Below are 15522 nucleotides of genomic sequence, written 5' to 3'. Positions count from 1 at the left end.
GAGGGTTCTCAGAGGTTGAGAAAACAAAAAACCAAAAAAACTCTGTGCCAGAAAATGTTTACCACAGAGTATGTGCCTTAAAAAATGTACTGAATAAGTCAAACATTTTTTAAAATTCCAGGTAAGAGCCAGAGGAAAGCAGAAATTAAAATAACCATACTAAAATATGGAGAAAATGGGATTAAATGTGGTGGAGAGGGATGTTTTCTGGGAATGATCATTGAGGCCCTGGGGGAAGGGTAGGGCTCATAGGACATTCCAAGCATGGAAAAGGGGATGAGTAACCAACGGAAAGGTCATGGTGTCGTCATTTCAAGGGCATAGAGTAGACCAGACCATTTGGCCAGCATCAGATCTTGGAGAGTGAAATGGAAGAGTAGGTTGAAGAGGCAGCAAGGAGAGAGTTTAGAGGGCCTTGGACACTAAGAAAAGGAGTTTGAACTTTGTTTCACAGTCAATTAAAAGTCACATTGTTCTTGTTGTTATTATTTTTACCCAAGCCACTTAGCCTGTGGGATCTTAGTTCCCCAACCAGGGATCAAACTAGGCCACTGCAGTGAAAGCGCCACTGGACCACCAGGGAATTCCCCAAAGTCACATTATTTTTTGAGAAAGGGGGAATATGTTCATGACCATCATCAAATGTTAGAGTAAGAAGAGACCTTACTCTATGTTTGCAAGGTGATGCTTTCAGATAATTGGTCTCCACCTGTATGCTGCCCCTCCCCCACCCCAATTTAGGAAGCATTTCCTTCTCCATTTTACCTTAAACAAATCCCAAACACCTGTTAGACCTGTTTAAATCCTAAGAGATGCTTTCAGCAAGCGTAATAGATCTCTTTATTTTCTGAAAGTTCTGGCTTCATTATACATATTTGGTAATTTAAGTTGTTGTATAAGTTTATTTCCTTCAATAGTTTGTTCATTCTTAAGAGGTAGAGTCCATGCTGAAATTTTGTATCCTGTGTATCCTTTTACCAGGCCTAACAAGTGATAATTTCTTAAAAACAAGCAAACAAAAAAACAACTAACGATAACACTAAGAGGTGTCAAGTGCATGATCTTACAACAGATGTCCTTACATTGCCCCTGTCTTGTACATACCATCTTCCTTGAGGACAGGTAACCCTCATGTTTAACATTTTACAAAGTCAATCACGGTGCTTAACAAATATTATATTTAATGAACACAAACCTGAAGATTGATTCTGTTTACCGTTAATGTGTGGACTGTATTAGACAAAATAAAACGCCTATCATCAAAATCCTATTTAGTTACATTAGAGCTGTTGTAGGTTCTACACAATCTTTCTCAAAGTCAAGTTATGATATCAAGAACAAAAATGTTAAAACATATACGGAAGTCAACACTGGACTTATAGTCAGAAGATCCCATCTGGGTCCCAAATTTTGGGCAAATTACTTAACCCTTAGGTGCGCAGTTTCTTCATCATTTTTTTCACAGGGCAAATGAGGTAATGTATATAAGCTAGCGCCCGGCATATCGCAGGCAAATACTGCTAGATTGGTTTCTTTCCTTTCCTCAACTAAATGAGCAAAAAATAACCCCCAGTTATACTTAGAATTTAATGTGGGGTCAGCGGATGAAGACGACACAAGGAGGGATGACAGAACGGGAAAGGCAAGGGACAAAGAGAGACCAAGCAGATTTGACGAAATCCTTTTATCAATATCCTCCTTCAATTTCCATGATTTCAGGTCTCCTCTCAGCCCAGCCATCCTACACCTGTCCAGCCGGATCTCCCCACCACTTGGCTTTTCTTCTGCCTAACTGGCCCTCAGATCCCACCTTCTTCTGCCTCTTTAACCTTCCCTCGCCCAGTAGAACTTTACCTGCAGAAAGTGGAGAAGCCCACCGCGCCCGCGCCCGCCCCCGCCCCGAGTCGGCCTCCCGCGGCCCCAGGCTCCCCCGCCCGCCCCTCCCGTGCCACCTCGGCGCCCCGCCCCGGCGGAGAGGGTGGGAGGGAGGGGAGGGCCTGCCAGGTGAGGCGCGGTCCTTCTGGGCCTCTCACTTCCGCCCAGGTGAGGGAGGGCTGACGCCGAGTCCGCCCGCCCGCTCCGGGCTCCCACCGGCGCCGCCGCCGGACCAGGTAAAGCAGGGGGCCGGGAGTGCGGGCGTGCGCTGCGCGGCGGGGACCCCTCGCCCCGCGTCCAGAGCCTCCGCCGCTGCCCCGGCGCGCTCTCCGCCCGCCCTCCGGGAGGAGTGGGCACGGGAGACCCAGGACGCCGCCGGGCGCTCGGCCGGGCCCGCGGAGGGTGCGGGGCGCCGTTCGTCTGCTTCGGGCCCGGTGACCCCACCGTGGTCCCCGCCCCTCGGTGCAGGGCTTGCCGGAGGCCGCGGGCCACGGAGCCGCTCCTCTTCGGCAGGCCCTGGCGGCACTCAAATCTCGGCCCGGGTCTGTACCAGGAGTGGCCGGGATCAAACTTTGCACCCAAGTGGGTGCCTGTGCTTCGCCCCCAGAGCTGGGCGGAGTCTTTCCCCAACTGGTGACGGTGAAAGGAGTGACCAGGTGGTGGCCTGTTCGAGGTCCCGGAGGAGGGGGTACTCAGATCCCAGTTGAGGGGCCACTTGGCTCCAACCCCATCTGGGAGCCTGGTGGTCACGTAGACGAGTTCCCAGGCCGACTATCAGGCCTGGGCTCTGCTAGCCTCACTTTATAGATGGGGACGACCAGGCGGAGAGTGCTCTGGCTCCAGGCTTTGGGGAAATCGCTGGATTCCTGCTTTATGTCACGCTCAGGAAAGCATTTTCAAATCCTTTCCCCCCACCCCCTCCAAAGCGCCTCAGCCCTCCTGGGACACCTAGAAGGCCGAATTAATCTCCCCCTGGAGTGTTCTCTTGGCAGTTTGACATTATCTCCAGATGGCTCTTATCACTTTGGAATCGAATTAGTTGTTTACTGGTTTGCGCGATTGAGAGGGTGGCCTTTAAAGGACCTTATTTCCCTAGGCTGCTTCTCAACTGCATTGAGAGTCTGGCCATGGGTAGGTGTGCAATAAACAAGTGTTTCTTAAAAGAACGAAGAAGCCTTCTGGAGACCTAGAAGAAAAATCTGTTACACCGAGTATGGTAATACTACTAGGCCGTCTAAGCTCCTATTGGTTGCCAGTTCATTTGCGCATAACTTTTTAAAAGTAAAGCTAGGGAGGAATGGAGGTAAAAACTCAAATTGGTTTTTGAGTTTGCCCTTTGCTAATTGAGGTCCTATTAACGGTCACATAAGGTGAGCTTGGTATATCAATAATAGTTGTGTTTAAGGTTGAAGGTAAATTGTATTAATCCCTCATTTGTGTTTAAAGATGCTTTAATAAGTTCAAGTCATGTATTCATATTTTTTATAACTATAAAACTAACATATTCATTGTAGAAAAATTGGAGAGAATTTCCAGAAAAGGAACTAAAAGCACACCCAGACCCACCTACCATTGAAAATAATCACTAATAAAATTATGGTATCTTGCCTTTCAGTTAGTATTCTTAAAAAGAAAATCCTGTATATTTTCCCATGATGAGTTCACTTTTAGAACCTTGTGATTGAACAGAGGCTCAGCATTCAGTAATCCTTGTAATTGCATTTTTATTTAAAAGCACTTAATAATTATCCTTAAACTAAACAACCAAGCAGTCTGAATTTCCTTGCTTTGTTAAACTTTAACAAAAATACATTAGTTTGGGGAAACTAAAGTGGGGTTTAATTTGTTTACTTAAGGTTTTGCTCACCTTGGTAGTAGAGTAAAATTTTGAGAAACAGGACTATTCCACCTTAATTTTTGGGATCACTTGACCATTGCTCTGGTTTCTTTCCCGTACTCTGATGTTTTTTAGTAGACTTGGATGCCTTTTATCAAAGTATTCATTCTAGGTTCTGGTGCAAATGGAGAGAGAAGATGGAAAGCCTGCTTATTTTTTGCATTTGTACAACTGTGTAGCCTGTGGAGTTTGGAGACATGGGATTAGGTCCACCTACTGTGTAACTCTTGGCAAGTCACTTGACTCTGCTTCTGTTTTCCCATTTGTAAATGATCTACCTCACTGAGTTTGGGGAAGTCAAAACGAAATAATGTTCAAGGATGAGTCTTGTAAACTGTAAGCCACTCTTGGCGCACTTTTTGCTCGGTTCACTGAGATGTTTAATTCTGATAAAACTAAGGAGCTTTGCTGTTTTTATTGGGAAGAACTCAGATTTGGGAATGGTCTCATACTGATAGTTACTTTGATAAAAGGCATAGAGGCTGCATTAGCTGATAAACAGAAGTCTTTGCTAAAAACACTGTACGGGGCTCTTTCTGAAAAGGCCTAGGTTAAAACCACTGTCAACATGGTTAGCCAGTTGCCCCTGTGACTAGGCATTTGAAATAGGGCTAGTTGGGATTGAGATGTGCTGTAAATGTAAATACACATCAAATTTTGAAGATTTAGTTTAAAAACCTAAATACCTTGTTATTTTTTATGTTACTTACATATTGTAATGATAGTTTATATAAGGATAATTAAAATATATTAAATTAATTTTACTTGTTTCTTTTTACTTTTCATGTGGCTACTAGAAACATTTTAAATTACATATGTGGCTCACATTTTATTTCTATTGAATAGCACTGGGTTAGGATTCAGTGTATATTTATCCTTAAGAGGGTTTGGTTTACTGAAGCCCTTACATTTCTATTTATAAACCAATTGTTTTTTTTAAAACTCCCAGCTTTATGCCTCCCCACTCCCACCTCCCTTGTATTCATTGCACTGGTGAAATTTTTTGTTGTTCAGTCTTTTGAGAAGCAACCACTATTGATTACAAAGGGAAAATCTCTGCTAAAATAATTATTAGCTCTTTTGAAGCCCCCAAATATCTTAAATAATTTTGATTGAAAAGAGTTATTAATGATAATAGTAGCTACCATTTATTGAATGTTCACTGTATGCCAGGCTGCTTTATATCTTATTTAGTCCTTTCAACTGTAAATATTTAATATTTTTTATTAACTATTTTATAAATGAGGTAACTAAAATATAGGGAGATTTAAACAATTGACCGCAACAACACAGAGCTGGTCCCAGGAGTAGAACCCAGCTCTATGATTTCACAGCTTGTAAGCTATAGATTCTTCCATATTTCGAGAATTGGTTATTGAACCAACTGGAAAAATGTTGGTTATCAAAGTAGATATTTAGTTCTAATCCTGTTTTTGTGTTAGTGACCAATAGGAAATGCTCATCAACAGATTAGCTGTGTATGTCATCATGACTAAATCTTAAAAATGTAAAGTTGAGTTAAAAAAAATTGCTGAAGGATAAATATACAGTATAATTACCATTTATATAGTTTAAAAACCTGCCAAACAGTAATATTGTAAACAAAGATAGTGTGTTTTAAGAATTTCAGATTTGAATTCTGTCTATATTGATTGCATGCATTTGTGAAGCTGCCTTGTGATTGAATGAAGTTAGTAAAATCTCTGTGAAATGAGCATTCTCTAATGTTGCTCTTACTCTTAAAAGAACAAAACCAAACTGGTCTTGTTCTTTGCTTTGATGCTGTGCCCACGGTGTCTGGTTGGTAGATAGCTTTGAAGCCCAGATCTGCAGCCTTTCTGGGACTGTCCTGTTTTCATTTAGCTTTAGCCTTTAATTGATGGGCGTGACTTTGATAATTGGGGCTGGGTAAGGCTTCTGCCTTGAGAAAGGCAGTCCCTCTCCGTATTATTTTCTGAAACTTGAAGCTCCAGGGCAGAGTGTGGTAGAAGAGGAAGATGAGTTAAGTAGATGTTGACAGTCAGGTTTACAAACATTCATTCCCTCTCTATTGAAAATTTGTAATATCTGACTCTCATTTTTAAAGTAGTTACCTGCTAAAAATGTCTTTAACCGTTTACCGTCCCTCCCCCCAAGGTGAAATTAAATTTCACTCAGTTGCACTGTCTTCCTGTCATTACCATTTTCAAAGTGCTTTTGTTTTTTTTGAAATTGTAAGAAGTTTAATGCATTTGTGAAATGGAGATTAGACATTTGTTAAGAAGATAAATGAGATATTATACAGAATGATCCTGCAATGCTCACAGTAGACACCAAAAAACTAGTTACTTGAATTAGTGACAGATAAAATGGATTCTGGGAAAAGACCAAGAGAAGGAAGAATGGTGAACATTAGTGGGAAGGGTGTCCAAAGCAGAGTTTGGCCTATTTTGCAATTTGTTAGGATTGTTTTGAATATCACAAGCATGCCAAAAGTGGCATGACTCTATTTCTGGAGAGAAGCTAAGGGCACGCAGTCTGCAATGTGGGGAGAATTGAACAGAATATCTGAGGTGGAAACTGATTATTAGTGAGGAGTATGAATGCCTGGTTCTTTCAGTGAGTGACTGGCTACACATCAGAGATCCCTAAGTGTGAAAATTGCCCAGATTTGTATTTTTTGCTGATCATTGGAGAAAACTGCCACCAACAGGAAAACAAGAGCATATCATAAAACAGTTTAACTTTGTTCATACACAGTGGCCAAGTTACAGGCAGAAACTGATATGCACTGGTTAACTTTGAATAGTTCAATGAGAAAAATTAGTATTTAGCTAATTGGATTATTCTGGTGAAGTGACTCAATTTTCAGTTCTGATTCTGAGTTTAACATGGTGTCTTTCAGCTTTGATGTCCTAAATGTCCAACATTAAGTGGACTTAAAAGTTGCTTATGGCTTAGGCACATGGCCCCAAAATAGCAGGATGGTTTTGGAACTTATATATATCTTTTTCCAAAATTCCAGGAGTACAGTGTTTTGGCAGCAGCCAAAAATATAGTATTTTTCACATCTAAGGGGTTTAGAAAAGGCCTTGCCATTTGATAGGGACACAAGGCCAGGACACCTGTCTTGACTATACATTAGGATGACAGCAGATGTGTTTATGTGGAGTTTGAGTGAAGAGCCACCATTTACTCTCTGGCAAGGTGAGTCTGTGTTCCGTTTAATCAGTACCTCATAAATGCTGAGCTTTGAGGACAAAGCCATGGTTAGTAAACACAGTTTGAGCTTTGCACTCCAAAGGAAGCAAAAGAAATTTAAAGTTGGTCATGGACTTCGATTTTTGAATAACTTCTGAAGTCATGACTTCATCTACAGTTAATAGCATTTAGATTGTTCAGAGTCCCTAGTTCCCTTGAGCTCTGGGGAATTGCCCTTGAGGAGTTACATGTAGTCTAATTGTGATCTGCCCAATTCACACCTGCAGTTACAGGCTGACTACCTGTACTTCCCCAAACAGATTGCCAGTAATCTTTTCTCTCATTTTTTTAAGATAGAAGTATAAGATGTCTTGTTAAACCAAATTTTCAAGGTACAAGGTATCTTGTTCAGTTCAAGAAAGAAACATAAGATGTCTTAGGGAGTTACATTTTTGTGTGCTACTGGGAGTCTGAAGAGTGTGTTTCTCAGGGTCCTTAATTGGCCTACATTCTTGAACTGAGGAGGTTAATAAATCTTTTCAATAAGTTTCCTCCACCTAGAAATTTGAATCAAATTAAATTTCTAACTCTGCATCAGCTTTTCTCAAATATTGCCTTAATTGGTGATGGCTAAGGGCATGGTATTTTTTAAAAGCCACAATATTATAATAATTTCCTTCAATCAAATACCGCAGTGAACCAGACATGAAAAATTCATGGCACAAACTCTCTTGATCAATGATGGAGTGGAAGCTGTTAAACATAAAAAACTACTGGTTCTCTGGAGGCTGTGCAACTATGAGGACAGTGGCACACTGGCATTTTAATGTCTAGGCTCTGACTGATTGTAGGTAGCCTATCTATGACAAGGTAGACTGAGCTTTACCATGTTTAAACAAACTGGAAATTCCTTGCTGTAAGCCCTGTTAGTTTCTTAGCCAGGCCAAACAGGTCAAAATTGCTTGGTTGAAGATTTCCTATGACCATAAAATGAGTGAAACATAGGTTCCTTTTAGTGTACGTGTTACTTCCTGGATGTTCAGCTATAGAGTTAATTGCATTTCTTCTTCTGTCCTCATATACTCTGAAGGCCTTAGTGCCCTTCCCTAGATATTACCCAATGCCGTGAAATTGTAGTACTTTTCCAGGCCTGCTTTGTGGACATAGTTTAGCTTTTATTAAATATGAGTCATAGGGTTGGATGGCCAACCAGTTTCTAACCTTAACCCTTACTGAGAGACATCTACTACTATGGTTTCCAAAATGTGCAGGACAATCTACTGGGAGAGTAGGAGAATGACAATAAAATCTTGCTTTTTAGTTTTTACCTTACTCTCATGATGTTTCTATTTTATATATGTTTTAAAACACATATGACATATAAATATATTAATATGTTTATAGTTATAAAAAATAAGGTGAGTGGTCAACATACATTTTTACTGATAGGAATGTATGTTTAAAAATGTTTGAAGACCACTAATCTATCCTGTTACCAGAATCACCTTTTTATTTTTTTTAAACAATTTGCATTTTCTTTTTTTAATAAGCAGATATTCATTTAAAATTATTTATTTATTTATTTATTTTTTGTCTGTGTTGGGTCTTCGTTTCTGTACGAGGGCTTTCTCCAGTTGCGGCAAGCAGGGGCCACTCTTCCTCGCTGTGCGCGGGCCTCTCACGGTCGTGGCCTCTCGTTGCAGAGCACAGGCTCCAGACGTGCAAGCTCAGTAGTTGTGGCTCATGGGCCTAGCTGCTCCGCGGCATGTGGGATCTTCCCAGACTAGGGCTCGAACCCGTGTCCCCTGCATCGGCAGGCAGATTCTCAACCACTGTGCCACCAGGGAAGCCCCACCTTTTAAAATAGAAATCTGGACTCAATACTTCCCTACTTAAAAGCCTTTGATTACTTCCTGCTGCTTACAGGATAAAGACCAGTCTACTGAGCGTTGTCGATAAGAACCCTCTCAAAATAGTCTATCTAAACCAGTGTTTCTCAAACTGTTGGTGGTAAAAGATTATGGTTCCCCTCCCTCAGTCTTTCAAGGACTGACATTTTTATAAAATTATTAGAAAAATGAATTGCTGGAAAAATGAAATTACAAAAATAAGTACAATGTAGGTTGTGTTTTGTATTCCTAAATTTAATAGATCTACATGACTCTGCCGCATTCCACGATTTCTAAATGCTTATTCCCAGTTTTGGTACTTATCTCTTTGTGGGTCAAGCATCAGTCCAGTCCACACTTGTAGTAACACTGGTCTGAATTACTTTTTTGCCCTTTCTGTTGCTTTTAGAGACCTTACAACAGTTCATTTAGAGCTAGTTACTAGTTTCACTGACAGTCATGCACTTTTACACCTTTATGCAGCAGTTCTCAAATTGTGGTCTCTAGACTAGCTGCACCAGGATCACAGGGGAACTTTGTTAGAGATGAGGTTCTCAGGGTTCACCTTAGAAGTACAGAATCAGAAACATTGGGAGTGGGCCCTGCAATTTGTGTTTTAGCAAGTCCTCAAGGTGATTCTGATGCACACTAAAATTTGAGAAGCACTAACTTAGGGCAGCCCTATATGTCATTCAAACTAGAACACTTTTGAGAGTGAAGTGGAGCACTATTAATAAGGATGCTGGGTAATCTGAGACTATTTTAGGCAAATGAGGACAAATGGTCACTCTGCTTTTACACTCCATTCTTTTTCTTTTACGAGAGGTGTCTCTACTGTGTTCTCATTCCAGCATTCCCAAACTTCCCCAGGCAGGGGAGTCACTCTGCTTTTATGATTTCTCTGAGCACATGGTACACACCTTTGCCATGGTATGTACGTGCCTTACAATATAATTATCCTATTGTGTTGTCATTATCTTGCTGTTTATCTGTCTTGCTCTCTCATTAGGCCATCTTAGCCATTACCTTTTTGTCCCTTTTACCTTTCAAGTTATAAACATAATACATGCCTTTTAAATAAAATTCAAACACTAGTATCTACAAAGTAAAAGTCTAATTTTTTATTTCCCCATCCCCACTTCTACTTCCTGTAAGTTAGCAGTATTATTAAATTGACTATCTTTCTAAATCTAGAAACGTATGCACACACAAATATGTATTTTTTTCCTTGCAAAAAGGGGCAAATAATGCATATATCCTGAAACTTGCTGTCTTCCCTGTTTGGTTGTATATATTAGATAATGTCCCTGTATTAACACAAAGGTTTGGATTGCCAAAGCATCCTCCTGTAAATGAGAGCTCTTACCCAACACCAACCTTAGTCATTACTTGAATGTTACAGGCAGGAGGCTAACACAGGAGCTAGGCACCAACATTCCTTGCCGGAGGGGCCCCCAGCCAGTAGACACAGCTTCCAAAGAATGTCACTTTCTCATATAGGACATATTATCAGCATGCTTAAAATACCTACTTATATATAGACTGACGTTAAGTCACTTATAAACATATTCATAACAGACTTTTACTGTGATTTTTAGTGTGTTTACAGGAGCAAAATTCAACCTTGGGACACATTTTTGTTTGTTTGTTTCGGGTTATCAGACAAGTTGTGAACAATATATACAGAAACATTTTCTTAAAGGAAGCCTCTTCTGTTTGGGGAATCCCAAGGTTTGTACTCCATTAGTTACCCAAATAGAAAATGTCTTTGTGATTACCTCCCATGTTCCAGCCAGCCAAGCTCTATAAATCCATATGTTCTCAGATTATTTACAAAAGCAATTAAGATAGATCAGGTATTTCCTGACATTTTAAAATGAGGACTCTGTTATCTATTAAAAACCTTTAGCTTGTTTGCATGGAGGTCTGGTATCAAGCTGGGAATCGCCAGCTGAAGGATTGAGCCACAGGCTTGCTGTTAACCGTTTCCTACCCATTCCTGTTTCAGTACTTTCCGACCAACTTTATTATTTTAATGGCTGATTACATTTGATAGTTGAATTTTTCCAGGAGTTTTGTTATTAAAAACAATGCAGTAAATATGCTTGTACACACATCTGTGTACCTTTTTGCAAATACTTCTTTAGGAGAGACACTCAGAAGAGAGATTCTGGGCAGAAGAGAATATAAATTTAATATATTGGTAGATACTGCTCAGTTGCTCTCCTAAAAGAATGTGCAAATTTATATTCCCACCTGTTTTTCTGTGACATCTGGAGTACAGTCTATTATTAGAAAAAAATGCCAATCTAACAATAAAAAATAGCACCTCATAGTTTTAGCTTACCTTCTTTGATTTAGAGAGGCTGATGTATTAATGATCACAAAACTGCTCTTGTCAGTCCTTTTAGTCTAGTGCTGCTACAGAAAAGGACAGTGACATTGTGACTGCCCTTCCATTATTCACAGTTACCTGTCAATGGGTAGTTTTAAGGGTTTCACAGTTGAGATGCTGAGCACATCAGAAGTGTTTCTGTGATGCTCTATTCAGCAGTTCTTTTGGTAGTTCTCATGGAATCCCGTGAATATTTTGATGGAATACATGAACCTTTTATCAACGCCAAAGGCATTCCTTACTGGTTTTTAATATGCTTTCTTACTTAATGACCTTGAATTAGAAGGTAAAGATTGTGTTTAGCAACTGTATCCAGAGATGATGTAAGTACATTTTGACTGTACAGTGCTCATATTTCTTAGATGGTTTATTATAACAGTGTACCACTAGTGAAAATGACCACTGTGAAAGTGCCATTTTTGACACAGCAAAGGGTTTGCTAGCTTTTTGAGTTTTTTTTTTAATGAATTTATTTATTTATATATTTTTGGCTGTGTTCTGTCTTTGTTGCTGCACGCAAGCTTTAGCTGCGGTGAGCGGGGGCTACTCTTCATGGTGGTGTGCAGGCTTCTCATTGCAGTGGCTTCTCTTGTTGTGGAGCACGGCTGTAGGCACGTTAGCTCAAGTGCAGGCTCAGCAGTTGTGGTGCACGGGCTTAGTTGCTCCGTGGCATGTGGGATCTTCCTGGACCAGGGCTTGAACCTGTGTCCCCTGCATTGGCAGGTGGATTCTTAACCACTGGATCACCAGGGAAGTCGCAGCTTTTTGAGTCTTGATTACATTTTAGGCTAGTTTTCAGCAAATCACTGGAATTAAAAAAAAATTATCCATGGAAAATGCCATATTGGGTGATTACCTTTTGGAGACTCTCTCAGATGACTATTTTGGAGACTCTCTCAGATGACTAGTTTGAGGGTTTTTTTTTCCCCTAATCTCTCTAATATCTTCTTGATCCCTTATTTGTATATTCCTTTCCAGTCTAGAATCTTTTTTTAAAAAAATTAACTTTATTAAAGTATAACTTACATACGATAAAACAATTAAAAATATACAGTTCAATGAAGTACAAATGTGTACATCTGTGTAAACGATACTCCTTTCAAAACATAGTTCCCATCACCCCAAAAATCTCCCTCAAATGTCTTCCCAGTCAACTCCTTTCCACCCTGCCCAGGTAAACTAATCTATAACTGTATATTCAACTTCATATGAATGGAATCATACAACTTACATCCATTTTGTCTTTTCTTTCCCTCAACATAGTTTTTGAGATTCACCCATGTTCTGTGTGTCAGTAATGTTTTCCCTTTTTATTTCTGGGTATTTTATTATGTTTACATACCATAACTGATTTATCCATTCATCTATTATTAGACATTTGGGTTTTTCTAGTTTTGGGCTTTTATAAATAAAAATTCTGTGAAGATTCTTTTTTTTTTTTTTTTTTTTTTTTTTTTTGCTGTACGCGGGCCTCTCACTGCTGTGGCCTCTCCCGTTGTGGAGCACAGGCTCCGGACGCGCAGGCTCAGCGGCCATGGCTCACAGGCCTAGCCGCTTCGCGGCATGTGCGATCTACCCAGACCGGGGCACGAACCCACGTCCCCTGAGTCGTCAGACGGACTCTCAACCACTGCGCCACCAGGGAAGCCCACTCTTTTGTTTTTTTTTTGTTCCTTTTATTTTTTTGGCCAAACCCTGTGGCTTACTGGATCTTAGTTCCCTGACCAGAGATTGAACTCAGGCTCTCGGCAGTGAAAGCTCCAAGTCCTAACCACTGGACTTCCAGTGAATTCCCTGAGCATTCTTTTATAAGTCTTTTGCAGGCATATATTTTCATTTCTCTTGGGTAAGTATGTAGGAGTGGAAGTGCTGGGTCATATAGTAAGTGTAGTTTTAACTTTCAAAAAACTGCCAAACAATTATTCAAAGTGTTTGTGCCATTTTACATTCCTACTAGCAGCGTATCAGAATTCCAGTTGCTTCACATCTTGGTCAACGCCTAGTATTAGATGTTGTTTTGGTTTTTAGCCATCTTAGTGGCTGTGTAGTGGCTTTTAATCTGAATTTCCTGAATGAAGTTTTTTTTTTTTTTTTTTGGGTGGCTGCGTTGGGTCCTCGTTGCTGTGCCTGGGCTTTCTCTGGTTGCAGTGAGCGGAGGCAACTCTTTGTTGTGGTGCAGGGGCTTCTCATTGCAGTGGCTTCTCGTTGCAGAGCACGGGCTCTAGGCGCACGGGCTTCAGTAGTTGCAGCACGTGGGTTTCAGTAGTTGTGGCTCACAGGCTCTAGAGCGTAGGCTTGGTAGTTGTGGCGCACAGGCTTAGTTGCTCTGCGGCATGTGGGATCTTCCCGGATCAGGGCTCAAACCCATGTCCCCTGTATTGGCAGGTGGATTCTTAACCACTATGGCACCAGGGAAGCCCTGAGTGAAGTCTTTTGATGGAGAATGTTCTTGAGGTTTTCTTTAATTTTTCTATAGGGCTATAGACTTGTATACACTAATGGGAAATCTTTTCTTTTTTAATTTAAAATTTTTTCTTTAGGTTTCTTTAAAAGTGATTGAAGACAGTAATTCAAAATGCCTGAAAATCCTGCTACAGGTAAACTAGTTATATACTTCTATCAGTAAATTAATTATTCAAAAATGGAATATAAGATGGGATTTAACTTGTACTCTTATTATCCTTCTTCAAACAAGATAAATTGCAGGTCCTGCAAGTTCTTGATCGTTTGAAAATAAAATTGCAGGAGAAGGGTGACACTTCGCAGAATGAGAAGCTCTCTATGTTTTATGAGACACTAAAGAGCCCTCTTTTCAACCAGATACTCACTCTTCAACAGTCCATCAAGCAACTGAAGGGGCAAGTAAGTTACCCATCAGGGTTTTACATGTTGATATATTCAAACCAGCAAAGAAATATAGAAGGAGATAGGTGCAAACTGTCTACTCTTTTTTTTTTTTTCTTTTTATTTGCGGTACGCGGGCCTCTCACTGTTGTGGCCTTTCCTGCTGTGGAGCACAGGCTCCGGACGCGCAGGCTCAGCGGCCATGGCTCATGGGCCCTGCCGCTCTGCGGCATGTGCGATCTTCCCGGACCAGGGCACGAACCTGCGTCCCCTGAGTCGGCAGACGGACTCTCAACCACTGCGCCACCAGGGAAGCCCCGTCTACTCATAATTCAGCAAAGAGACTGTATTGGGACTTGTGACCTGTGGGTAGCATTGGCATGGATAGTTTAAAAATTTTGGTAATAAATTTTGTGTTTGGCTTTGGAATATGGTTTTTGTACTTATTTATGTAAAGGTCAGATGCTTTGAGAATTCTCAACATTTTCTTCAAAATTACAGGACTCATAGCACCTCTGCTTAGAGTGACCTAAATTAAGAGTTTTAACTGTCCTCTTGGTTGTTCTCTTTTGGGGTCAGGGCTGGCAAATTGATTTTAAATCGTCTATTCTAGAAGCTGAACTTGAATAGTAGCTATCTTATAGATTAAATTTGGTCAGAATTTTAAATGTAATTGAAGATAATGTAGCAGAGTTGTTATGTGAAAATTAAAATTTGGAAAAAATGCTTTTTGCCGATAAACCAAAATGCCTATCCATAAATATTTAGCAAGTGATTTTTGTATAACTAACTAAGGATTAAATTCTGCACAGATGTCTTACTGTGAATTTCTGTCTTTAGATCAAAATTTATACCAGAATTTTAGCACTCCCCATATTGAAGGTTAGATTTCTGTATTCTCTGACCATGGAATGAGTACATCACAGCAATGAATGCTGTTGGTAGGAATAGAAATTGGGAAAGATCACTACAAATCAATCACTGTTACTGGACTAAGAGTGGACTTAACCAGCCTCTTCATGATAATAACAATCATTTATATAGTTTGCAATTGTTATGTAAATAATCATATCGTATTCATTCAATTATAAAATCTCCGTGATTTTTTTCCTGTCATTGTTTTCGTAGAGTTTCTACGGGTGTTGATTTTTTCTATGAAGTCCTGTTGACATTTGTTCTTGATGTTACCTTTGTTCCATTGTGTTGGCACTTGTTTCAGCCAATGATATTTTAAAAATTAACTTCTGTTTTCCTTTTTCCATAATTACTGGATTCTCCTCCCATTTTTTTTTTTTTTAATTAGTGTTTAAGTGGCTCTGAAATTCATCTACTAATCTTGGGCAAGTTACTTAATCCCTGTGTGCCTCAGTTCTCATGTTCACAAAATGAAATAATATCTCCTAGGGCTATTGTAAGGATTAAATGAGATATTACGTAAGAAA

General features: G+C 40.1%; 1 protein-coding gene across 8 annotated transcripts in view; it reads left to right on the top strand.

Annotated features, from left to right (window-relative positions):
- The first annotated feature begins 1996 nt into the window (after positions 1 to 1996).
- PATJ (PATJ crumbs cell polarity complex component) overlaps positions 1997 to 15522 on the top strand; it is a 359130-nt gene continuing 345604 nt past the window's right edge. For 3 of the 8 annotated variants that reach the window (XM_033865626.2, XM_033865620.2, XM_073789049.1), the window contains exons 1-3: positions 1998 to 2111; positions 13777 to 13833; positions 13932 to 14098. In XM_033865626.2, the coding sequence (XP_033721517.1) occupies positions 13812 to 13833; positions 13932 to 14098 (189 nt within the window). In that variant the 5' untranslated portion in view covers positions 1998 to 2111; positions 13777 to 13811. Of the gene's footprint in view, positions 2112 to 10553; positions 10573 to 13776; positions 13834 to 13931; positions 14099 to 15522 lie in introns of those variants that run through there. The other 5 variants (XM_019942350.3, XM_033865632.2, XM_073789069.1 and 2 more) reach the window with 2 other exon arrangements.

The sequence above is a fragment of the Tursiops truncatus genome, chromosome 1, assembly GCF_011762595.2.
Source record: "Tursiops truncatus isolate mTurTru1 chromosome 1, mTurTru1.mat.Y, whole genome shotgun sequence".
Lineage (NCBI taxonomy): Eukaryota > Metazoa > Chordata > Mammalia > Artiodactyla > Delphinidae > Tursiops > Tursiops truncatus.
The sequence above is the reverse complement of the archived record's forward strand: the minus strand, read 5'-3'. Positions and strand labels throughout refer to the sequence as shown.